General features: G+C 55.2%; 1 protein-coding gene across 1 annotated transcript in view; it reads left to right on the top strand.

The window, feature by feature from the left end:
* LOC105702998 (protein dachsous) overlaps positions 1–24811 on the top strand; it is a 36492-nt gene that overhangs the window by 6952 nt on the left and 4729 nt on the right. The window contains exons 4-16 of the mRNA XM_023434699.1: positions 8154–8162; positions 9527–9690; positions 9916–10320; positions 11625–12033; positions 13768–14046; positions 14146–14369; positions 14480–15146; positions 15229–15579; positions 17601–17927; positions 18014–18509; positions 20294–21233; positions 21338–21623; positions 24360–24656. Coding sequence (XP_023290467.1) covers positions 8154–8162; positions 9527–9690; positions 9916–10320; positions 11625–12033; positions 13768–14046; positions 14146–14369; positions 14480–15146; positions 15229–15579; positions 17601–17927; positions 18014–18509; positions 20294–21233; positions 21338–21623; positions 24360–24656 — 4854 coding nt within the window. The remainder of the gene's footprint in view (positions 1–8153; positions 8163–9526; positions 9691–9915; positions 10321–11624; positions 12034–13767; positions 14047–14145; positions 14370–14479; positions 15147–15228; positions 15580–17600; positions 17928–18013; positions 18510–20293; positions 21234–21337; positions 21624–24359; positions 24657–24811) is intronic.

The following is a 24811-nucleotide window of genomic DNA, read 5'->3' as shown; positions in this document are numbered from 1 at the left end:
CGAGATGACGCGGGCGGCTCGCGATCCTTGGAAACGAGCCTCGAAGATCCATTCGAGATAGAGGTCCTCCCGAGTCGGGGATACCGAATGGAGCTCTTCTTCTCCGCCGACGTCGCGGTCCCCGTGGAAGAACCTGTTCCCGAAGAGGGACACGGCCTGGCACCCGCGTTCGCAATATTTGACACACGGCAGCCAATCAGATTATCAGATTAAAGTCTCGTAGAGTGGAGAGAGAGAGAGAGAGAGAGAGAGAGAGGGAGGCAGAGAGAGAGACCCGGTTCCCCCGTCGATCACGACAGAGTGGAGAGAGAGAGAGAGAGAGAGAGAGAGAGGGAGGCCGAGGACCTCGAAGACCGTCGAACCGCTTTCGTGGTTTCGCGCATACCCGAGGAACGCCCAAGGTCCTTCTCTCTCTCTCTCTCTGCCGCTACCATTTTATGACACCTGTTTCGATAAGGAGGAACATCGCGCTTTACCGGTTCCCCACGTACACCGGCGCGATGCACTTGCACCTACGTGCACCGTCCCGATGTATGCACTCGGTTAAGCGTCTGGTGCCCGGAATCGGGCCCCGGTTACTTTTGTATCATCGCAACGTCGACTCTCCGGGGAGTTAGAGAGGTTAGAGGAGGAGGGAAAAAACGCCGAAAAGGAGGGCGGAGGTGGCTCGCTCCTTGCGACGCTTTGCATAAAATCCCATGACAAAGTGAGGGACGGTTTTATGGCTCGGTTTATGGCAGTTTGTACCTCGCGAAACCTAGAGACGCTTTTATCTTATCCGGGAACGAGCTTTATATAAACGCATTCGGGCGAGCCACTCCTCCCTTTTTCTTCGGGGAAACGATTTTTTCGGTTCCTCCGGCGGCTCTTTTCTGGGATCGCCGACGGAGCTCTAAATCGAAGGGGGTTTGGATTTTTAGGGACCGCCGTGAATTTCGGAGCAAATAAGCCCCGTTTGATCGCCCCATGGAAACTCGGGGCCCGGGGGGTGGTAATTAAAACGGTCCCCTAAATCTCGAGAGGGCCCGCTGACGTAAAGGGGCACCGAAACGCGTCCCGACTTCGGACGTCCGCCGAGAGAGGGCCCGAAGAGGTACGGACTTCGGGGCTTCCTTCTATTTGGTCTCTCCGCGTCTCGCCGCGTGGTAGCCGGGAGGACGAGAGGCAGAGAAAGAGGGGAGACCGTCGTCGAGGTCGCATAAATCGTCGCGAGTCGGATTCCGGGCAGCCGAACGCAAGCCCGCCATTGTCCGGGACTTTTTTCTCCGCTCCTCACCCCTGCAAATGCTGCACTCTTTGCATACGCTTTAAATATCGCCGTTCGGGCTCGCTTTGAGCTCCGCACCCCCGCGCATCCCGAAGGACCGACCGAGCCAGACGGAGAAGAGGAAGGGCCCGAAACGAGAGGAGAGAGAGAGAGGGACCGGTCGGCGGCGCTCGGGAAAGACGCCGGAAATTTTCCATCTCGAAACCCGTTCCTTCCGATCCGATTTAAACGCGGCCAGTTTCCAGTTATTCGCTTTGCATTAATCGCGGAAGGGCGGACTCTTTCTCCCGATTCGAGCCGTCCTCCGCCGGCCTCTAAAAGCGGCCTCTAAAAGCGGCCTCTAATTGGGCCGGAGAGGTCCTGGGTAATTATTTAGCCGATCCGTATTAGCCCCACTTTATATTCTAAGATAATATTAATTCCGAGACAAGCTCGTTTAATTTATTTATCTCGGCCCTAAAGGGAAAGCCGCCCGCCGACTCGGCAGAGGGTCTTCCGTCATACGCAAGACCGGAGGTGCGAATCGGCCGAGAGAAGTCCCCCTGTCACCGTACCGGGAATACCAAGTAGTTCCCTTCTCGATTCGGAAAATCGATCGAGCCGGACCCCCGGTTATCTCGCGCCTCGTGTTATCCCTGAGCGATACACGCATCCCCTTTTATTTGCCCTCTTAAATTCCAAGTTCTACCGATACCTCGGCCCGAGTCGCCCGAAAGAGACGTCCGCGACTTTTTCTTTTCGTCTCTTCGAGACCTTCCCGGCAACTTTTCGAATCTACTCCTTCGCCACCTCCTCGATTCGGTCCTGCCGTTTCCTTTCCGAGGTCTCGACTGATCTTTTTGCTACTTATTTTTTTTTTTTCTCCCCCCATCAGCGGAACCGATTTCGGTTTACGGAGTGGAAGGATCGCAAACACCGCGGAAACGGGGGAGGCGAAGAATGCACCCGCCGATCATCGGCGAGTCCTTACTCCTCCAAGGCGTTCGCTTCTTCTTTCTTCTCTCCTCCGAGCGAGGAGCCTGGCTCCCCCTCGGTCGTGCTTTCACCGGACTTGCAAATTTCTTTGGTATACGGTGCATCGGCTCCACCGACAGCCGCTCGCCACGCTCGTCCCCGGACGGGACCCAACCTAACTCCTCGGGAAGATCCACGAGAGATAGCGTGCCGCTGCCGTTCCCGCTGAGGAGCGCCGCGGTCCAGGACGAATGCGCGCAGTCTGATTTGCGTAACTCCGTTCCCAGAATTTCGTTCTCCAGCCTCCACCTTCGGCCCCCTCTGGCCCCCTCTGCTTCTCCTGCGGTCCCTTCCATCGGGATTTCAGGGGCCTTCGGCCTCCTCGGCCTCTTCTTCGGCTCCCTCTTCCACGATCGGTCCAGCTCCGACGAGCCGAACTCGGTTCGCACGCTTTGATCGAACGTTTACGTATATTAGGGGGATTAGGGGGGCCGGGGGGTCCTCGCGAAATCAGATCGAGAGAGGACGAGGCTCTCTCGTAATAACGCACATTGTAGTCCTGGACGCGGCCGCCTGTATGACGCGACTGCCGGGTATTATGTTAATCCTGACTGGCCTTTGCAAGACCTTCTGCATACGTCCGCGTCAGTTTTAGACGGATGTTTATTGTCGAATGCAAATCGTCGCGTGCCATCGCGCCCTCCAAATAAGATCGGCATTAAGCCCGGTTCACTGGCTCTCCATGCAACTTCGCGGGTCCCGTCCGCTTCCACCAACTTCCATCTGTCACAACGAATCAGCGGTGATTATGATCCCGCTTCCCCTTATCCGCAAAACTATTACGACAGCGAAAAGAAACCGCGCCGACTCGTCCTTCGCTTTGCGTTACATTGTGAGTAGCGCCGAGCTAATCCCTCGAGAGACTCGCGATCTTCTTCTCGCTCGTCGAGGTCCCTTTAAACGTTCCCCCGAATTTTTCCAAACACCCTCGACTCCCTTCCGTCGTAGCTGGACACCTACGAGAATCGCGGCTCCTCCCTTTTGTGGGAAAAGTCGATTTATCTCCGTCCCGGCATCCCGAAGTCGTCCGTAGCGCCGACCTCACCCTTACCTTCGCAGAGTGGAGTCCCGGTATCGTTTCCGATCCGAAAAAAAATGACGGCTCGTCAAAAATGGAAGCTGCCGGCCTCTAGATTTCCGCTAGGGTTGCCGGCACCGGTCGAGCATGTGCGGCCGCGAAAGTACCGATGGGCAACATCTCATCCCGCGGCTCGTGGTCCATCTCAGCCTCCCCCTCGTCCTCCATCTCATTGCCGGCCTCGTGATGCCTCTTATCTCCGCACGTCGTTATCGCCGTTTACGATCTCTGCTTAGCTTCGATCTCTCTAGCACTCCCACCTCCTCGGCATCCTCTTCGGCCTCTATATCCCGCGGTGCGCACGTCCAGAGTTTCGAGTTTAAACGCAATCGAGCCGATCGGGGAAAGAAATCCGCTCGCCGGCCTCGGCTCCTTCTGCAAAGGTCAGCGGAAAATGGCTGCACGCCTCTCGGCAGGATCTGCGAGGAACTCCTCGATCGGCGATCCGAGGACAAAGGATTCCTCCGGGTCCTGGTGACTTTTACGCCGCCGAGGAAAAGGAACGCCAGCTTCCCGGAAAGGTCGATCAGCACTCCCAAAAAGGTGTGTTAGGGTGGTACCAGCGGGGAAAATCCCGCGGAAAGGTCAGGACGAGGTAGAGACATCATCTCTGGTTGATGTTGTTGCACATCCCACTCTGACAGTCCGCTGGAAGGGTGAAGGTTAGTACACGCATTGCAGATGTTAAGTGTCTTTAGGACTAGGTGTTCCGGCATGTGGATTGGCAGTCCTTGTTAGCGTTTGTATCTGGTAATAGTTTTACTCGAACCTCCCGTTGTCGGACGTCAAGTAGTTCCAATTAGCTGTCGCTGAGGATTTGTTGTGGGACGGGGGAACGCATTCGGCCATCGTGTTCCTCGTTTTTCTGGACGATGCGACGTAACACGAGTTGCGAGTTTCCTTCCTCGAGGAAGATGGAAAATCAGGGATGCTGGCTGACTCATCTCCTGTCTCGTGGTCTCGGCGGGTGAAATGGGTATTTAGGAAGAAAGTCTAGGGGAAAACCCCTCTCCCCAGAGAATATCAGAATTCCCGGCAGAAAACGCAAATGGAAACGGAGTTGCTCCCAGGGAGGGTATACATATATCTCGTTAAAGACATAGCTACACGCTATTATCTCGACATATAGCATCCACCGCATCTTGTCCTCCTTACATCCTCCTCGCCGCGTGTAGCAGGGATCATTTTAATTTATTTTCACGTCGCTGGAAGCCGAGGCCTTATTGTCGCCGTCCATTGTCTTGTCGTTCTCTCCCCTAGTCGCGCTTTTCTCCTTCCGTTAGCTCTTCTGCCAGCAGCGGACCGGTGAGCAGGGAGAATCGGAAAGCAGGAGAGGAGGAAGAAGAGGCGAACCCCTCGCGGCCGAACGGGAAGGGCCACCTCGTCCTTGCATCGCTCCGATCCGCCGATTCCGATCGGACGAATCCTTTCGGAGCCCCGTTCGTCCTTTTAAGAAAGGAACCCTCGATTCTCCCCGAGACGAATTTTGAAAAACCTTAAATAACCCCAAAAAATCTCAAGAAATTAATAATTCATCTATATCCATCCCTGGTCCTTTTGCAGGGCGGTTAAGATCCTTCGAGGACCCTAACCTCCTCGCCAAGAACACGTTCCACCGGGTGTCGTTCTCCATCCAGGAGATCAACGTGCCGCAGTGGCACTCGAAGGGAGACGGTATGCCACCACACGTCAATATAGCCGTAAAGGAAGAGACCCGCGAGTTTTGTCTCTGCGGTCCTTACGTCCTGGCTTCTTTCATCGCTGCCCGTCCCACGTAAAGCGAGAGAGATCGAACCGCGTTCGAGGGGGAGCGAAAGGGAAGCCGAACGGGGACGAGCAAGACCCCCATCAGCGACAGCGTGCCTTAACCACGGTATCGCTTCTTCATCGCATTCGTCGCGTCCCTCGACGCTCCCCTCGGGCTGCAACTAATCGTCATTATTTAATTACCAGGTCGTTTCTCGCGGCTCGGCTCGAACTCGACGCGTGTTCTCTGAGATCTACTTGCCCAATTTCGAGGCCCCTCCGTCAGGCTCGGTCCCATTTACTGGTTTATCGACTGGACTGGTCCAGTTCCTAGGATCACTGCCAAGTACCTATCAGCCATCGATCGGCATTCCGGGAATTCCAGTGAATTTAAAAAAATCCACCGAATTTCTATCTGCCCTCCAAATTTTGTTAAGAGTCACGGGGACGTCTGAGATAATTTTAGCAGGGCCTGATATTAATTGTTTCGCGCGTAATGTCGAATTTCACGGGTGGGGCATCCTTGGGGTGGTGGTCCCTCGCGAGGCGGCGGCCAATTAAAAGTCCGAGTTTATGCAAATCCTCCTACCCTCTCGCACACGTACGAGACTGTGGAACGGGGGGATCTTTATTCGTGCCGCAGAAAAATTCCTCGCGTTCGTCGCGCGTCCTCGCCAGCGGGGACCGGCTCTGAGATATTCGACTCGCGCGGCACCACGACGACGTTAATCCGGACGTTTAGCGCCCCGTGAGCACGTAATTCGGTAGGTTATAGCCCGGGATGGGCCCCCCTGGGCCCCTCTCGGGAGCTCCGGGGAACCCATCCGACTTTGTCGTGAGAACTGTCTTTACGCGACAATGTATCCTCGGGAGCCCGAAGGCGGCGGATCTGGACCCCGGCATCCCGTTTCTGCCTCTGCGAGGAATCCCGCTAACGACACCGATCGCCGATTACAGGGCGGATTAATCGCCCTCCGAGGTCCTCGAATTTAAATTTCCAGGCCACGAGGGAAGTCCCTCGACGGGGAAAAAGATCCCTCCGAGAGGTGACGAAGTCCTCGCGGAAGTCCTGCGGAACCGCCCCGGGTTCTTCGGGACCCTCGATCCTAAATCCCCGATCTAAATATCCCGCAAGAAAAGCAACATCGCGTGGCGGCTCATATGCGACCGGCCCGGTGGAAAAAGGGAAAAAGCGAAGATGGCAACACATGTAACATGGACGTCGGCGCGAGTGCGCCTTGCCCAAGAGAGGCAAGAAGGCGCGAGAGAGTGAGGAATCTCTCCGGCGAGCGGGAGTCAAGGAACTAGAAATGAATTCCATTTGAGAGATAGAGAGGGAGAGAGAGGGACGGGGGGTCCGGGAAGACGGGAGGAGGGTAGAATAAAAAGGGGAAGCACGAGAGACGTCCACCTAGAGGAATGAGGGAGCGCGACAGGGACGGAGCGCTGAGGAGGACGCGTCGTAAATAAGAGGGGAATAGAGCCAGGGACAGGAGGGATTATTTGAGATGCTGACTGAGTTACCTTTTTCGAAATCCTTGGGGAGATATTTATTGCAAATGCGGGTTTACTGGGCGCAGATGCAAAAAACGAACCCCGCTCCGACTAGAGTTCCTCCACCCACGATCGTTGTAACGAGTTTCATACCGTTTTGAGTTTCTTCAGAAAATGTACAGAAATTTCAGTGGTTCGATATAATCGAGTCGGGACTCTAAGTGAGCCGGTACCACTTATTACCACGTGGTATCATTTGGTACCACTGGGACCAGGTGGGACCAAGATGAGCGTTCTCCGCGGAAAGCGGCTCGATCGCCGGTCGGCCGAGGGAGTTGTGGAAGGACGAGGAGGATTCGTCCTCGAAGGGTGGAAATCCGTAATGACCACCTTACGAGAGAGAGGTCTCCTCCTCCGCCATTGCCGTCTCCTCTCGACTCCGGTCGGCTCGTAAAAACTTGCTCCCGATTCGACGTGGTCACCGCGCGACCAGCCACCGGATAACCGGACGACGACCGGTCGACGCACGATCGCGGCACGATTTCTCGAATTAATACAATTTGCAAGCTATTTGTCTTCGTTACACCCACGGTCCCAGCACCCCCGGGCGACGCAGCCTGCGCCGACCGGTGGGAATCGAGCGGGGGAAACGCGCCGGGTCGCCGGCGCTGCGATTGTAATTTATAAGCTCGATAAATACTCGCCGGGCTGTGTTAGGACGCGCTGTACTCCTCGGCGATTTCTCTCTTTCTCCCCTCGATGACCTTGTAATGACAGAAAAATCGAACACGACCGTGTCCAACCGCGGGGCTGGCCGAAGGGGACCGATATAATCGTCGCCCTTCCACCGCTAATTGGGTCCGATCGGATTTCCATTGGGAAGAGCGCCGCAGGTGGAGGCGCGCCATCTTGGATTTCGCGGATCGCCCGGTCGATCGGCGTTTTCGAATTTCCTCCTTGGCGTCCATATTCCAGAAATCCAGTTAGGGACGTTTCGGGTACCCCAGGGGGATTCCTCCTCAGCCTTCTCGCCTCCTGTCGACGCGAACTCGACTTTAAGGTGACGATGCTCACGCGAGCGTGCTCGCGTATACCGGTATGTATCTTTTAAAGGGATGGCACGGATATATAAATAGCCCTCCAATAAATTATGTCGTCCACGTCCGCGACCGAGTGCCTTCTTCGTGACTTTTCCCGAACGGGGAACGTCAAGCGGTGTCGGCGTCCTCCCGCCGACGTTGCCTACGGAGACGTATTCCGAGATAATTCCGATTCGATCGGTCATCGATTATGACACTTTCCTCGAGAGGGACAACCCGCGAGGTTACCTGTACTCGATGCACCCGTGTTCGTTCGAAGGGCCTAGGACGTTCTCGTGATTAATGGCCCTATGGTCCTGGACATTAGCCGGCGTGATTGAATTTTGAATTATATCGCCATTAAAATTAGCGGCGTTTTCAGTTAATTCGCCAATGGACCGTCCGGGAGGCTGCGTCCACGTCGAGGAGAGAGTGCCGCGGCTATCGGGCCGTTTGCCTATTAATTGATTTCAAGTAGAAGCCGGTGAGTCGGCGCCTACTGCGAAGGGATGCGCGAAGGTCGGCCGTCGGTAAGAGGAGGTCGGGAGGTCGGGAATCGAGCATCCATCATCGGCGAGATGCGGATGACCCGAGCCTACGAGGGTGAAGGACCGGCGGAGTCCTCGCCGTCGTTTTCAACGAGGACTTTTTATTCCTCGATATTGCGCGGTCCCGATACAAAGGACCCGAATGCTGCCACTCGGCAGAAGTCGAGGGTGATCACCCACGAGAATAATTCCCCCAAAATCGCAATTTCCCAAAAATTTGGACCCACCTCGAAGAGCCCACCACTCGAATTTCGGGATAGGGAACGCAAAGAAGCGCGCCGAAGCCCTCGCTACAAATGATCATCCGTGGATCTAATTAGCCGAATTAACGCGGTACAAGGGACCGAGGAAGCGTTTACCGAGCACCCTGAAGAGCGCACCGAAATCGAGTCGCCGGTAATTTCTGGTCGGTGCAGTCTTTGTCGGTGTCGCATCTTTGAGAGGGGATTTACCTAAGCCGGGCAGAGGTGCGTGTCGGCGAAATCGAGCCATTAGTCCACCAGGGAGAGATCCGGCTAAATATAAATCGATTCGGTGGGTCTCGAGGGTTCGCTCCTCGGGGCGACGATCTCGACCGAGGGAATTGGAGCCCCGAAGAGCCGGGGGAGCGGAAGGGTCCTTTATTTACTCGATTTGTCGTCGAATCCGATCGATCCTATGGACAAAGCGAGCCTGTAAAAAGCTCGTAAAGAGGATTTACCCTCGCGAATTCGTTATAATTAACGAAGGGAGATGCCTCGCGCCATGGTCCGGCGTTTCGCGGCGGAACGCCTAATTACTCGGATCTCCTCTCGGAGTCCGGCCTCGCCTCGAAGAGGTGGCAACGTGTCGTGCCCAAGGTAGATTAATGCTCGATATTCCGAGGGTTACGAGGCCGCCGCGCGGAAAAATTATTAATAATCACGGGGAGCAGAAGTTGACGCTAAGGGGATATAAAGCGGCCCGGCGAACGGATCCGCGCTTTGATCAGCACTTGTACGCAATTAACATTGCACAAAAGAATTTATTTTAATTAAGGAGCCCCGATGCGCGACTATCTCCCGCGGCCGCGTGTCCTCGCTGCCTTCGATCTTTTGAGCCACCCTAATTGCGGTCATTATTTTTCTACTTCGCGTGAAACGCTCCCGCGAGACCGTGAGATACCCGCACGCCTCGTATAAAGAGGTTCAAGAATTCCCCTCGTTAAACGAGGAGCATAAAAAATTCTGACCTCGCCGTTCTCGCTTTCCTTCCTTTCCCCTCATGAAACATGAATTAGAAATCGCCCGGTTCACGACCCCCGAATTTTATCTCGTTCCAGGTGACCATCCCACCAGGTTCTTCCTCGTCTCCGAGGAGCTGGACCTCTCTCTGGACCCCACGACGGGAATTCTCCGCACCCGGCTTCCTCTGGACCGAGAAACCCGAGAAAAGTACCTTCTGAGCGTGGCTGTCAGGAGCGGCAATCTGATTGGCTACTGCCAGGTGGGTATTTTTATCACCGCGAGTTATTAATTGTTATCAACGGCCGCGCTTGTACCGAGCGGCCATATTGCCCCGCGACGTCTGGTACAAGCCCGTAATAATTATATCAGCGGTCTCGCTCTCCCTCCATCTCCGATTTTCTCGGAGTCGGAGTCGTTACGGGCTCGAATAACCGATGGCACGTACGTGACTCCATTTCGATGTGTTTAATTCCTTTCCGTCCAGGTGGAACTGACCGTGGAGGACGTGAACGACAACCCCCCGTCCTTCAGCAGCAGCAGCGTGCGAATTTCCGTCCCCGAGTCGCACCCCCTGCACTTGCCCCTCTACGTGGCTCATGCCGAGGACCCGGATGGCGTGCCGGGGTCCCCGATTCGCTACCACCTCGCCCAGAACAGCAACGACCTCTTCGGCATCGACTCGAGGCTGGGGGAGGTCTACCTGGCGCGCAGATTGGATTACGAGACCCAGCAGAGGCACGGGCTCTTGATCAGCGCCCTCGACGGGGCCGGGCTCTCCGCGAATCTCAGCCTCGGCGTCGAGGTGCAAGACGTGAATGACAACCCCCCAGTGTTCGAGAGGAACGAATATCACGTGGAGGTTTCCGAAGGCGCCAGGCTCGATTCGCAGGTGAGAAAAATGTTCATTACACGCCCGTCAAGGAGCGCATTTGTTTGTCGAGGGTCCAACTTAGGCGCGGCCGACAGAGAGGAGGGACGAGACGTGGGACCGAGCCGGAGGATCGAAATTTGGGAACGAGTCGGTACTCGGACCGTCAGTCGGCGCAAAAATGACATTCGGGGTGCCCGAGTGATATTTGGATTACACGGATTAATTAGCTCTCAGGACCGCCTTTGATAGGAGGGCTCGCCGCACGACCGCGAAATGGCCCGTCCGCGGTTGATAGCGTATTAAATTTATCGGGTGCGAGCTGGAGTGGGTTTATCACGGAGATATCGATTAGTCGGTGCAACGGGAGGACAGGAAAGGGGCGATCGAAGATTTTTCTAGGAGGGCCAGGGGGGTATACCGAGAAAAAACGAGCCCAAGGCGTGCTATCAACGTCGGCGCTACTTATCGCGATAGTTTATTCGAGTTTTCCATTTTTCTCCCGGCCGGACGTGGAAGGATAACCAAAGGGGTGTAACTCCGCAACGCGGAGAGCGATGGAAGATTATCACCGGAGGATCCGATATGGAACTTTTGGCGCCAGGCTTGCAGACCCGGTAGCGAACTCGTACTCGTCCCGAACTGGACCTCGATGACGAATGGGCCGAGATCCCCTCCGGTAGATAAGCCGTTAAATAACTTACAGATTTTTTAATAGACCCGCGGTATACGCGTTAGTACCGGCCCGTATCGGTGGGGCTATCGGTAAAACAGATCTGCGAGCTGTCGGTGGTATCCGGACGATATCTCGGTCGCTAGAGGAGAGCCGGGCAGCCTCGCGCTATAATATGGCTGCCGTAAACGTAACCCTTCACCCACCGCGAACTAATAACGTACAGTTAGACACATTACGGCCGACTTCCACGAGAGCTCCTCTTCTGCCGGATGACGCACCGCTTCCCGTTGGCCCCTTCGGCGTCTTCGATTTCCCTGGATCCGCGACTGGTCCCGGGGATGAATCCCCCGATCTCGCGGGGCCCAATGTTGGACCGACCGAATCCTCTTGATCTTTCGCCTTTGTTTCGCCTCCTGATCCTCGATCTCGACGTCTCTCTCGCTTTGGAGAACGGCTCGACTCAGAGGGGAGGAAGAGGAGAACGATCGGCCGGGAATCCGTTCCTCGATCTCGAGGAATCGTAATCTGCCCAAGGTCTCGAGGTCGTCGGTTCTCCCGATCGCGTCGGCGTCGATCATCGTCGCCTCCACCTCCAGGGCGACTCCGGCCCTCTCGAGCTCCGTAAGATCCCTCTTTCTTTCTTCCTTAGATCCTCCAAGTGACGGCCGTCGACCTGGACACGGGCAACAACGCCCGGCTGAGCTATCGTCTTCAGGGTTCGCCGTCCTTTCGCATCAGCCCGAACACCGGATGGATCTTCCTCGCTCAAAGCCTCGATCGCGAGGCGATCGATCGATACGCCCTGACCGTTCTGGCGACCGACAATGGTTCCCCGGCCGCGACTGCCAGCGCCTCCGTCCTCGTCACCGTCCTCGACGACAACGACAACGAGCCTCGGTTCGAGAGAGGCTCCTACGTCTTTGATCTCCTGGAGAACCTGCCATCCGGAACCCTGGTGGGCACCGCCGCCGCCACCGACCCCGACCTCGGGAAGAACGCTTTGCTGAGATACGCCATCGTCCAGCAGAACAGCAGCTTTGCGATCGACTCAGACACAGGTGAGTCAGATACTCCATCCCATTATCTATGGAACGATATCCTAGGAACCTTGCTCTTATCCCCGCACCCTTGGAACGCGCACCAGTGGTAGGACCAGTCGTATCGGGTACTCGTCATCGACCTCGACGTTCGAATCGTCCTCGACGCCATTACTCGAGTACCCTTCGTGCCGTTTCCCCGAAGGTGCACCCGGCGCATTCCATCCGACCTCGTTATCCGTTCATGCCGAACGGAGACCAGGAGATGCGAACTGGTCCCGGGTACCGGGAGACGCGGAGGTGGTAACCTCCTCCAGAAATATCGATACGACGATTGCGAGCGCAATCGAAACCAGGAACGCTCGAAAGCCTCTCGAGCCCCGCGTCCACTTTCTCCGATGCGCATAATTATCCGAAGAGGGAGACCTCGAGGAACGGTCCCGCCCACGGGCAGAGGCTCGTGGACGCACACCTACGTCTCCTGGAAGGATCGCACACGCATCCTCGACGCATCCCTTAACGCGCCGCATCGTCTGATTGGCATGCGACGCGAGAGTATTTGTGTACACGAGAGATTCGCCGGTTTGAGCGCAGTTGGTTCCTGAGACGGAGAACGAGGAGTCTCGCCTGCCCCCTGCCTGCTCCTCTGCCAGACGGAAGAAAGATGAAGAGGAAGACGAAGAAGACGAAGAAGACCAAGAGGACCAAGGGAAACTCCTCGGCTCAAACTTCGCCGCCAACTGACCTCCACTTTCCTTCTGGCCTCGCCCAGGTCTTCGGAATCTTTTTACCGCCTCCTCTTCGGGGCTCCGCGCCCTGTCGTTCGCATTCCGCGTCGCGGACGCGCGATATTATTGAGGAACGAGCGCGAGAATTTTAAGAGGCATTCCGATTAACCGACGGCCCTCTTTCGGGATGCGGCCAGGCGCCTAAGGCGAGGCGTGCGAGGAATCTCTCGGCGTCTCATACATTTCAATCGTTTCTACGCCAACACCCGCGTTAAACCTTCCTCGGGTCTTCTTCCTTGCATTCTCCACTCTCGAGTCGTGGAACGTCGCGACGCCGCGTCGGTGGGTCACCGGTGAGTCCGCGTACCGTTGGCAGACCGGCCGTCATTTTGGTACCCCGTTGAAAAGTTCTACTCGAGAAGGGAAATTCGATCGCGACTATAAAAGTAGGAAAAATTGCAAGGAAGACGAGGAGGAGGGTCCTGGTTTAATTAGTCGCTAATGTTGCCGGCGGAGGACAACGCTGGCCTGCGAAAACCTTTTTCGATCTTCTTTAGGGCTGACTCCTCCGCGATCGCAATTACAAGAAACTCGTTACCGAGATGCGTTGAAGCTCGCGCACGCGATTATACGCGCCGACATTATTATAATGCACCGGCTCCTGGTTGGTCGGCTGGTCGGATGGTTCGGGTTTGCGAAGGACTGGATGGACACTGCACTCTCTCTCTCTCCCTCTCTCTTCCTCTGGCGGGTTCTCGCGCTCGCGCAATTATTATAATGCGAAAAACGAAATAGGCAGGGCCCTCGAGAGAAGACTTCTTACCCGCAAAATGGCCGACGATTATCCAATTTGCCGTTCCAGGGAAGCTTTACGATTATCACGGGGACTTTGCCGATGTCCTTTAACGGTCAGTGCTCGATCGTGCCGCGGGACCCGCGGGATGTTGGTTTTGCCAGTGGCTCAATAATCGCCGATCTAACTGTAACCGAGGAATTTTATTAAATACCCTCGTTTCGTCCATTCCAGGGGAGATCACGACGAGGGAGCCCCTGGACCGCGAGTCTCGAGGGGTTCACGAGCTGGTGCTGGAAGCCAGGGACCAGGGGACGCCTCCACGAGCTGCCAGGGTTCCCCTCAAAGTCACGATTATGGACGTCAACGACAATTCCCCGGAGATAGTCGACCCCCAAGGAGACGTGGTCAGCGTCAGAGAGGAGCAGCCTCCGGGCACCGAGGTCGCCAGGATACGAGCCCTGGATGCAGACCTTGGCGAGAACGCCTCGGTGACGTACAGTATTCTCAAAGGTAAGTAACCGACGTTGCGTATCTACGATCGGCTCGAAGAACAGGAACTTCCTAGTCTAAACTGCCTGTGTCCTTCTCTCATGGGGTCTCCTTTTCCAGATCGCGACTCGGATGGCTACAACGTCTTCACGATCGACCCGATAACGGGCATGATCAGGACGAAGGCAGTGCTGGACCATGAAGAGCGAAACGTCTACCGGGTGTCCGTCAAGGCCAGCGATGCTGGACGTCCACCTCGTCACAGCATCCGAGCTCTGCGTGTCGAGGTCCTAGCCTTGGCGGACAATAGGCCAACGTTCACGAGCAGCAGTTTGACGTTCACGGTAAAAATTTCACGAGAAGCGATTTTGAAACGCCCTCTTCTAGTCGTTGCTCCATACAGATAGAAGATACAGAAGACGTGCCTTAACCATTTCTTTTATGGTGGTTTCAGGTGAGAGAAGACGCGAGCATCGGCCACGCCGTGGGTTCCGTGTCCGGTGCAGGTCCCGCAGGACGAGTCGCCTTTACTCTGGATTCCCTCACCCCGGAAAGCGAGTTCCCAGCTTTCGACGTCGACCGGGGATCCGGTCAGCTGGTAGTTGCCCACTCCTTGGACCGCGAAAACGTCAGCGAGTACCATCTAGAAATTCGCGCCCTCGACACCACCTCCATCGGCAATCCTCAGAGCATCGCCGTGTCCGTGAAAATCCTGATCGAGGACGCGAACGACAACCCACCGAGATGGCCGCTGGACCCGATCACGGTGAAGGTCTCGGAGAGAGCGACCATCGGGTCCACCATCTACAATCTCACCGCTACCGATCTCGACAGTGGTCCTAATGGCGATCTGCGGTACGGACTGGTAGCCGAGATTCCACCGAGTGGTAGCTTCGCCGTGGACTCCTTGACCGGTGCTCTAACTCTAGCAAGACCCCTGGATAGAGAGGACAGGGCGGAATATACGCTGGTCCTGCGAGCCAGCGATAGGGCACCACCTGGAGAAAATCTCGCAGCCACCGTCACCGCCAGAATCGTCGTCCTGGACCAGAACGACAACGACCCCGTCTTCGTTGCGCCGGAAACGACGAAGTTGGCCGTCACCACTGACGTCCTTCCAGGTGAGCGAGGGTCCAGGACACTCATATTAAATATTCTAGGGTGTCATCGAGCTAGGAAAATTATTTTTCAATTTCATTCCAGGAACCTCTCTGGTGAGGGTCGTCGCGGTCGACAGCGACATCGGCAGCAACGGCCGCGTCTCTTACGTGATCTCATCGGGAAACGAGGAAGGTCGCTTCTCGGTTGGATACGACTCCGGAATCGTCAGCCTCGTGAGACCGATGGTGAGACCAACCGAGCTGGAGATCACCGCCAACGACCACGGATCCCCACCTAGAAAGGCGATCCTGAAGCTCACCGTGACCCCGGCAACGGGACAAGCCCCAGGTCCGCCCAGACTCCTTCTACCGAGTCCTGTAGCAAGGATCTCCGAGGACTCCCACATCGGCACCACTGTCCTGAACGTGGCCGGGCCTGCGATCGCCGATCAAGGTAAAAGAAAATGGCCAAATTGAAATTAAACCCGACTAAATGGAATCGCTTAACGGCGGCACTGCGGTATCGTTTCATATTAACGTAGGCAGAACGTGACCGAGCTCGGAGAATATATAGGCGGGGAATATCGTCGATAATGAGGTAGTAAGACAGTGAGGCAAAGAACGCTATCGGCAGAGGAGCGTCCTCTCTTTTCCGTCCCATTGTCGTAAATCGTTATTGTTCCGACGGACCCGTGCATACGTTACTTCGGAACAGAGGATCCTGTCAATTTAGCGTGGTATAGTCGCCCCTCTAAAATTACCGTCCACTCCCTCACCTCCGTCTTGGCCGCCATTGCCACTAGCCCGACGTAATACGCACCCAACGCGGCCGGTGCAAGCTCCACACCTATGCCGGGCGGAGGAATAATCAGCGATGCCTTGCCGTGGATATCCGACTAATAGGAGAGCCCGAGTACGAAAATGCCTCGCGTAATTGCCACGGGTCCGACCGGCATTGCGATCGTTACAGGAAGTCCAACAAAATGGCAAGGCCTCGAGGTTCTCTCGCGATCCTCCACCTTCGGGTCGTTCCGAATCTGGCTTTGCGCGTCGAGGCGCTCGTTCGCGGATAAAGGATATTTCCTCCTTAGAACATATCTCCCAGAAAGTGAGACCTCCCTCGAAATCTCCGGCCGAATAAGAGGTCATAACCAGGCAGCTAGTAATTGGGGTACCCGAGGAGGATTTGGCCATCTGTCGAGGCTCGGCGTAACTCGACACGATGATGGGGCCCAGGGAGCCCAATAATGCCCGGGTGAACTCTTAATAAAGGTTAGCCCTCCTGGAGGGGTAAAAAAGAGGTTTCAAAGATGATACGGGGTGAGTCCCCGACGGACAAAAACGGTCAAAGAGGCGACTTCCTGCCGTTAAGGGTCGGCGCCCCGGGCGGAGGTATGACGCGATGGTGGGCACCGATCGCAGCGGCGAAGGACTTTGCGCAATTCCTAGTCGCCGTGTCCTTTTGAGAAGTGGCGAAAAATCGGCGGGGCAGGCATTTGGAAAGTTGGGCCGCTGGATCGCGCCGACCAGCGGCGACGGTGTCGGGGAGGCTGGGTAGAGCATGGGAGAAAAGAGGAAAAGAACGAGACGCGGCAGCAAACGAAGCCCACGGGAGGTGCAGGGAGGGAGAAGGAGACTCGGCGAACAATGGCCGCGTATATCATCGTGCCGCTGAACTGCCGCGGTACGCATAGGCAAATCACCGCTCCTCCACCAACACCGAAGCATTCAGGAGAAGCCTCGGCGATACGCACAATCCGACGACAGCCGCGCACCGCCGGCTTTGTCTAATTCCGCTAAAAAAAGCCGCAACAGGCTAAACGCCGGCCCTTGGAATTTGAGAAACCGAATGCATCGGGAACGGGGATGCAGCGTCGAGGCCCCTGCGACTCGGAGAACGGATCCCACCTAGCTGGACCGACAACCACCTACACGGATCTTTCGGCGACGATTTTCACGACTCCTTCGTGACGTGATGGCGTGTCGTCGTAGGACCGTAACACGTCCACCGGACACAGGGAGGTGGAAGCACGGTCGCTGAAAAATTTCGGAATCCGCCATTCGTGCGGACAAAGTCTGTAATTGGCGGCGATGACGTGACCGGTCCCCTGGACCCGCCCGAGTCATCCCTCTTGGTCCTTCCCGTGCGTCCTATCTCCTTCCTCTTTTCTTCTGGGTTAAACGCGCGATCGGCTGTTTACTAAACGCAATGCTGCCCACACAATCGGCCCACGGAACCAGTCGTGTAACGAGGCTGGGAATCGGATGTCGCCATCCTGAGACCGACGCCGCGATACAATGTTGCCCGGAACGATCGCGGGATCCGCCAGATGCGTTTCGCGTCTGGATGTTGCCGTTGACTTTATGGCTATTTATCGCCGAGATTTGGTAGCCTAGTGGGGGGGTCGGTGGGATGACGAAACCAAGGAATTCTATGAGTTGGATAGGTAATAAAGCGATGGCTTCTATTTTTAGGAAACGTCAGCTTCAGCATCCCTAGTGGCGTCGCCGACGACAAGTTCGCCATCTCGCCGAACGGCCTGGTAACGCTGCGAGGGATCCTGGACAGAGAGGTCACTCCCAGATATTTCGTTCCCATTCTGGCGAGGTCCAACAAATTGCTGGACCTGACCAACCTGGAGGTGATAGTCCTGGACGAGAACGACAACAGCCCGGAATTCAAACCGGGTTCCTGCTACACCCTGGCGGTTCCGGAAAACCAGGAACCGGCCGTTCTCCACACCGTGGCGGCACGGGACATCGACGAGGGGAAGAACGGAGAAATCCTCTACAACATCGTCGGTAAGTGGATGAACTTCCTAATCGCTCGCCCTAAATCGAGGATTCCTAGCTTCTTCTCTAAGACGCCATTTAATTTCTCGCCGCAGGTGGTAATATCGGAGCAAAGTTCAAGCTGGACTCCTCCACCGGGGTCCTGTCAGCCTCCAGCCTCGACCGCGAGACCATCTCGAAGTACGTCCTCACACTTTCCGCCAAAGATCGAGGTCGACCTAGTCTGGAGGCCCGCTGCAACCTCACCGTGATAGTCCTGGACGTGAACGACAACGCCCCGAGCTTTGAACAAAACCAGTACACCGAAACCCGACCTCGTCCGGTGCAGATGGGTGGCTCTTCCCAGGACTTCAACAACTTCGGCATCCAGCATTTCGGCCAGTACGGTGCTGGGAGCTACCCTCCAAATTTTATCCCAGGGAAGTACGTGGCGACGGTTTCGGAGGACGTTCCGGCAGACTCCAGCGTGATGTCCGTCAAGGCGACGGATCCCGACCAGGGTACCAACGGGAAGATCACCTACGCCATAGCCGAAGAGACATCTTGGTTATTCAGGGTCGACAACCTGACCGGCGTCATAACCACTGCCGGGTAAGACGTATTCCATGCTCCCTGGTCTCGGTGACGCCAGGGTCCCTTTTCATCTCTTTTCCCGCTGTCCCGTCAATTATCACGTCCTTTATTGCTCGCGCGATTAGGATCGCCCAGGAACATAGGCGTCGTGGTGTAAACCCTGGGCGAGGGGACAAGTAGGATAGAAGCCGCACAAGGACCTAAGAGAATGTCGTAAAATTATAAAGTGCCTCGACAACCGAGGACGGTGGGAACGATTAGGCGATTTCAGGAGGCATAAAGCTCCAGCGTAACCCTGGACATCCAGCGAGGATAGTCCTTGACGTCATTCGGCATTAGACTCCGACATACGACGGATGAGCTTCTTCCTTAGCGTCAGCAGGTTGCAGCCGCAAACTTCATCGATGCTCTTCGCACCTTTACGCGTTCCCTTCGTGGCATGAATTCCTGCAGCCTGGGGAGCCAAGTTGGGTGAACGACTCCAGGTGCAGGAGAATAAAAGGAATCGCGTCGAAGCTACTATGTTGCTTCGACATGCCTTAGACACGGTGGACGAGGACTCGGAGTGGTATAGGTTTTTGGGGATGCGTTCTTAATCCCTCGAAAGCGAGGCTGCAAGGATTAGAGTCGAAACGGTTGTCCTCCCGGTCCTTTGACAAGGACCCTCGTGCCGACTCGAATCTTTGTTTATTAATCTGCATATCTCGAGGGCCGCTCGTCCTTTTCGCTCGGGCCAGACGTTCCGTGGCTAACCACCGAGGTTGGCCCCGAGGGAAGTTCGGTTCCTCCTTGGTCCGGGATCGGAGCCGAGAGGGACGCCTGCCGTAGAAGGAGGGGAGCCAGAAGGAGAAGAGGAAGAATGGAGAAGGAGTGCTTTTGCAGCGCGACAGCCGTGTGTCATTTCACCAAGACACCATGTGGCATTTCAATGCATTATTTCAGCCGGCAAAAAGGCTGATATGCAAAACCGTGGCCACTACCTCTTCCGTTGGCCGCACGGGAGCCGCTCTCGGCTGTTGCTGTTTCTTCAGCAACGCGTGGCCTAAGACCGCCACAAAGTATCGCGGCTACCGCAGAGTAGTTTTCGGACCACCCGGTGAAGCACCGCATTTAACGCAGGAATTCGTTTGATGTGTCCATTTGCGAATCGACTGCGTCCAATCTCGTTTATTGGGTTCGATCCCCAGCTTCGAATTCACTTATTTAATGAAATTCCTGACCGACCTAAGATCTTAAGCAAACGCCAATCGTTGTGCTACCAGAACTGAAACTCGCAGCAGGACAAATCTTTCTACCTCCGTGATCAATTGGATTTGCTCGGAGATCATCGGGTTCCGGTCTAATAAGATTGCCTCCGCTCGCGAAAAATGACGGCGCATAATTCCGCGGCCCAGTTGATTCGCCGGTATACCAATTCGCAGGTCGTCGGTGGGGTTTATTCAACGGAAATTCTCTAAGGCATCGTTCGGTAGCCTTTTGCGGGATTTAAGACGCAAAACGACCGTCAGAATCGGCCAGAAGAGCCTGCACCGAGGCGGAGAGGATCCGCAAAGTTATGGTAATGGCGGACGTGGATTACACAAGATCGCCGTTCGCGATTAAGGCTTCCGTCACACAAACAAGTTCGCTCCGAGCTTAAATCCGGACTCCCTCGAGTTCCCTTCCACTCGTTTGCATCTCCCTTCTTTGCCCGCCCTGCCGATATCGCTGACGATTCCAAAATCGATGCGATACCGTCCAAGAATTTTTCGGCTCCCTGTTTCGATCATCGGCACTTAAATTTCTCTTTGTCCTGCTTACAGTCCTCTGGATCGAGAACGTCGCAGTGTCTACAACTTCCTCGTGGTGGCCACCGATGGTGGGAAATACGACGCCAAGTCTACCTCCGTACCGGTGCAGATCACGGTGATGGATGTCAACGACAACGCTCCCATCTTCGAGGAATACCCCTTCAGAGCCCGAGTTCCGTTGAGTTCGCAACCTGGACAAAACGTGGTTCGAGTGTCGGCCACGGACGCGGACATCGGCGCCAATGGAGAAATTGTCTACTCCTTTCTACACGCCCAGGATAAACCGAAGTTCCGGATACATCCAACATCCGGCGTGGTGACGTCGACCTCGTCCCTTGCCCAGGATAACGGGAGGGTCTACCACTTAGAGATCGTCGCCAGAGACAAGGGCAACGTTCCTCTCAGCTCCAGGGGGATGATCGAAGTTCGCATCGGCGACGTGTCGGAGCTGACCACCCTGAAGTTCCAGAACGACACGTACGAAGTCGTGGTCCAGGAGAACTCCCCAGTCGGCACCGAAGTCATCCAGGTGACGGCGGTTAGGTCCGATGGAAGACGTCACCACGTCTCCTACTCGATCGCTTCCGGGGATGATTCGGAGACCTTCGCCATTGACGAAGACAGTGGCCTGGTCAGGGTCAACGAGCCTTCCAGGTTAGACGCCGAGGTGTGGAATGGATTGGTCGAGGCCGACGAAGGGGTCGAAGAAGTCGACAGGACCAACTCTTGGGGGAGGTCTTTGGAGGGGCAGCAGACGAAGCAGACGCCTAGGGAGAGTGCAACGCGCGTCTTGACACTGGTCGCCAGGACCGTTGGTCCAGATCCTTTGGAAGCCTACTCCAAACTCATCGTCAGGGTGTCCGATGTCAACGACAACCCACCAGTCTTTACGCAGATTCAGTACTCCGCGACGGTCCTCGAAGGCAACACCAAGGGGAACTTCGTGGTCAAGGTACGAGCAACCTTCGTTGAATCGTGGACTCCTCCGGTTTGGAATCTAGGAATGTAAAAATTAGATCGTCGAAGGCATCGCTAATCACGAAGTTTTCTCTCCAGCTATCGGCCAGCGACGCGGACCAGGGTCTTAACAGCAGGATCCTCTACCACATCGTTGACGGTAATCCCGATAATGCCTTCACCATCAGTCCTCCATACAGTGGCGTAGTGAGGACGAACATCGTCCTGGACCGCGAGATTCGAGAGAAGTATCGATTGACCATCATCGCCACCGATCAGGGAAATCCACAGCTGACCGGGACCGCCGCCCTTAGCGTCCGGATCATCGACGTGAACGACAACCAGCCCACCTTTCCAGAGCACAACGTCATATCCGTATCCGAGGGTAAGTGCATTTTGCATGATTCCACTAAATACCAACGAAGACGTTATATTCCTTCGCGTCGGGGAAACGTCTCTCGGCGTAGAGTCTCGGGGAAATATTCTGCGGTCTCCTGCTAAAAAATGGCCTAACCTTCATCATGGCGCATCGTTCATCACAGTTTCCTCCTCGACACCAGGCGATTAAGCAGACGTAACGACGTCTGCGGTAATTGCTTAATTATCCGCCAGTAATTACCCAATAAGCTGGGGCGAGTCATCGCCACCGACGTCAAAATAGCCCTCGGTATCTCTCTTCAAGGTAGACCGTCCGAGGCGCGAGGTAATCGATCAGTACACTCGAAGCTTTGTCCGTCACGACTCATCGAACTTGTTGAAAGTAGGAAAAATCGTCGAGCCACTCGCGCGGGGTTTTCCAGACGCCGCGCTAGATTTGACCAAATTTCAATTTGGAGATTCAATCTCAAAGGTGGAGATCGGCATACTTTTTTTACGTCGCTCGGCTACCTTTGGTGGGTACCTCGGAAGATGAGCATCGCTAAGAAAGAGGCGAGAAAGAAAGACGTCCTACAGCCAACGAGGCTCCGAGGTGTCGAATAGAAAGAGTGCAAACGATGCAAGTGTCGAAGAACGCGAAAGAGAAGTTGGACGAGGTGGGAGTGCGCTGCTCTCAAAATATAAAGTTAAGTGGTAAAGGATTTATGTCGGTATTAAAGTCCAACTGTTCGGAACAATCTGCATAACTTAGATGCGCGTTGGCTGCCGGCACGGTGCACGACCCTCTTCTGCTTCTTCCTCCTCTTCTTTCCTCCTCTGGCGCTGGCCGTCTCTCTCTTTTTCATCTTTCGAGGGTATCTGGCCCTCTCCCTCCGTCCCTCTTGTTTATATACCCTCTTCCTCCTTCTGCCATCATATTGTTCCCCATTGACAGATACGATTCAATGGAGCCCCGACGAACCTTGGTGGCCCCTCTTCTACTCGTGCATCAGGATGCACCTTCGAACTCTGCGGTCGGGAATCACTTTGCCAGATATTGCGCATGACTAAGGTCCCCCGACTAGGTAGAAAATTCAATTTATTTCTTCGGCCGGCTTTTTCCTTCCCTCCTCGGGCCGCCTCGGCGAAGGAGGCGGGTCCAAAATCAAAAATAAAACTGCCTTTCGAAATTGACAAATAGTCCTCCACGAAGGAACATCCTCTCTCGTTTTGCTCCCAGCGGCTGTTTAGGGGGAAACATAGTTTCGTCCTTTAGCACTCCTGTATATCAGATAGGGTAGACAGGATTTCAGGACGCTTTAATAGGGAGCAGCCTCCTCTGCAGCGGTCCATCCCGACCGTCGGGTATCTCGACGGAATGGCAGTCCTTATCGCCTTTATCGCCGCTTTCTCGATTCCTATTCGGCCAGCTTATCAGTGGGACCTGCTCGACCATTTCGCGAGCGGTAATCCGAACCTCTTCAAGGCCCTCTTCAAAGTCCGAGCGCCGCGTCACGTGGCTCGGAATTCCTCCCTCCTCTCTTCCGGGATCCCGGCGACAAGATTTGCGAAGAGAAGGACGAAGGAGAAGGTGACTGGTCCTTCGACCTCGGCCGAACGCGCACGTAGGTTTGCGCGAGGACGAGGTCGCTCTGGAAACCGATTTAGTCGGACGTTAACGGTTTACCCGGAATTTACGAGCAGACCAGCCGCGTGCCAAATAGTCCCTCTGTTTCTCCTCTCCTTCCTTTCCCCTCCCTCCCTCCTCGAGGTCGCAGCATCCAGGAGGATGCGTGTATCTTGATAACAATCCGCCAGGGGCGCATTAATTTCGGGAGTCCCGTAAGTGGGCAACATGAATTACGCGTGTAAATTAATTGCCGAATAATCCACTGCCATAAATGTTCCTTGTCAAGAGAATTAGGACTAATTGGAAATTGCGGGAATTCTGAACGAATTGATTAACGCGGGGATTATCGGCCGACGTGACGTTCCTCGTGCTGGAGACTGAACACTGTTAGATGTTTCTATTTTTTTTTTTGCCGGAATCTGTGGAGAGAAAAAGGCGACCCTAATGATCCGGACTTTGCGGTGGGTGGAGGATTATAGAGGCAATGCTTTGATTTACATCTCAATCGGACGTCTTGCTTGAAAGAAACACAAAGGAGGATAGGAGCTGATACCCCGTAGGTAGAGAAGGGACGAAAGCCGTAGGATCGTAGGAAGCTTCCTACATTCGTTTAGGAAGCTCAGGACTCTAGCCTTCCTCTACCAATGGATTAGCGATCCTGGCTCAGACTGGCCAAACCAGATGAAACGACTTGATAGGCAGGATTCAATGCATTTTAAGTATCCGCCAGGGTAGAAACGTGTTTCAGTAGCTTCCGAGAACGCACTCGTTGCTTTCTTTCTCCGCTTTGTGCCTCGGCATTGCCAAATGTCGAGGTTAATTATTGCGCTCTCCGGTACCGGACATAAGTTTGCCCCGAATACGTGTACGTACGCACACGATCTCGCCCTCCATTAAAGAATTACCAACGGCTTCGAAAATCGTCGAATTTTTTTCCCTCGGTTTCAGGAACCGCGATGGGCGCGACTCTAATAACCACCGCGGCAACCTGCGTTAAAAAATTACCATCGGCTTCAGGAACCAGGGAATCTTTTCCCTAGATTTTAGAAACCACGGTGGATGCGATTCTACCGAGGTTCATGAGAAAAATCGACGTTAGTTTCGAAAATTAGTGAAATTTCTTCTGGATTTCAGGAACCGCCATGGGCACGGTCCTAACGACCATCACGGCCAACGACGTGGACAGCTCCCCGGCTCTGATCTACAATTTCGGGAACTCGACGTATTCCGGGCCCTTTGGCATCGATCGACACGGTGGGAAGGTGGTTCTTCGAGGTAACCTGGATGCCGAGGAGCGATCGGAGTACGCTCTTCAAGTCCTGGCCAGCGACGGGGTCCACGAGGCCAGCACCGAGCTGATCGTCCGAGTCACCGACCTCAACGACAATGCTCCCACGTTCCAGCAACCGGCCTACGTGGCGACCCTGTCAGGTTGGTATCGCTGCTTTTTGAGAGAGTTCGGTGGAGGCGAGTGCTCCAGCTGGGGAGGAAAGGCGGGACCAAGACGGGGACCACGAAGGAGGGTCTCGAAGAGCTCTGGAGGGTCGCGGCGTCAGCGCGTCGCGGCTTTTAAGACGCGCTTGCAG

The sequence above is a fragment of the Orussus abietinus genome, unplaced genomic scaffold (assembly GCF_000612105.2).
Source record: "Orussus abietinus isolate OABI.00-Male unplaced genomic scaffold, Oabi_2.0 scaffold107, whole genome shotgun sequence".
NCBI lineage: Eukaryota > Metazoa > Arthropoda > Insecta > Hymenoptera > Orussidae > Orussus > Orussus abietinus.
The sequence above is the reverse complement of the archived record's forward strand: the minus strand, read 5'-3'. Positions and strand labels throughout refer to the sequence as shown.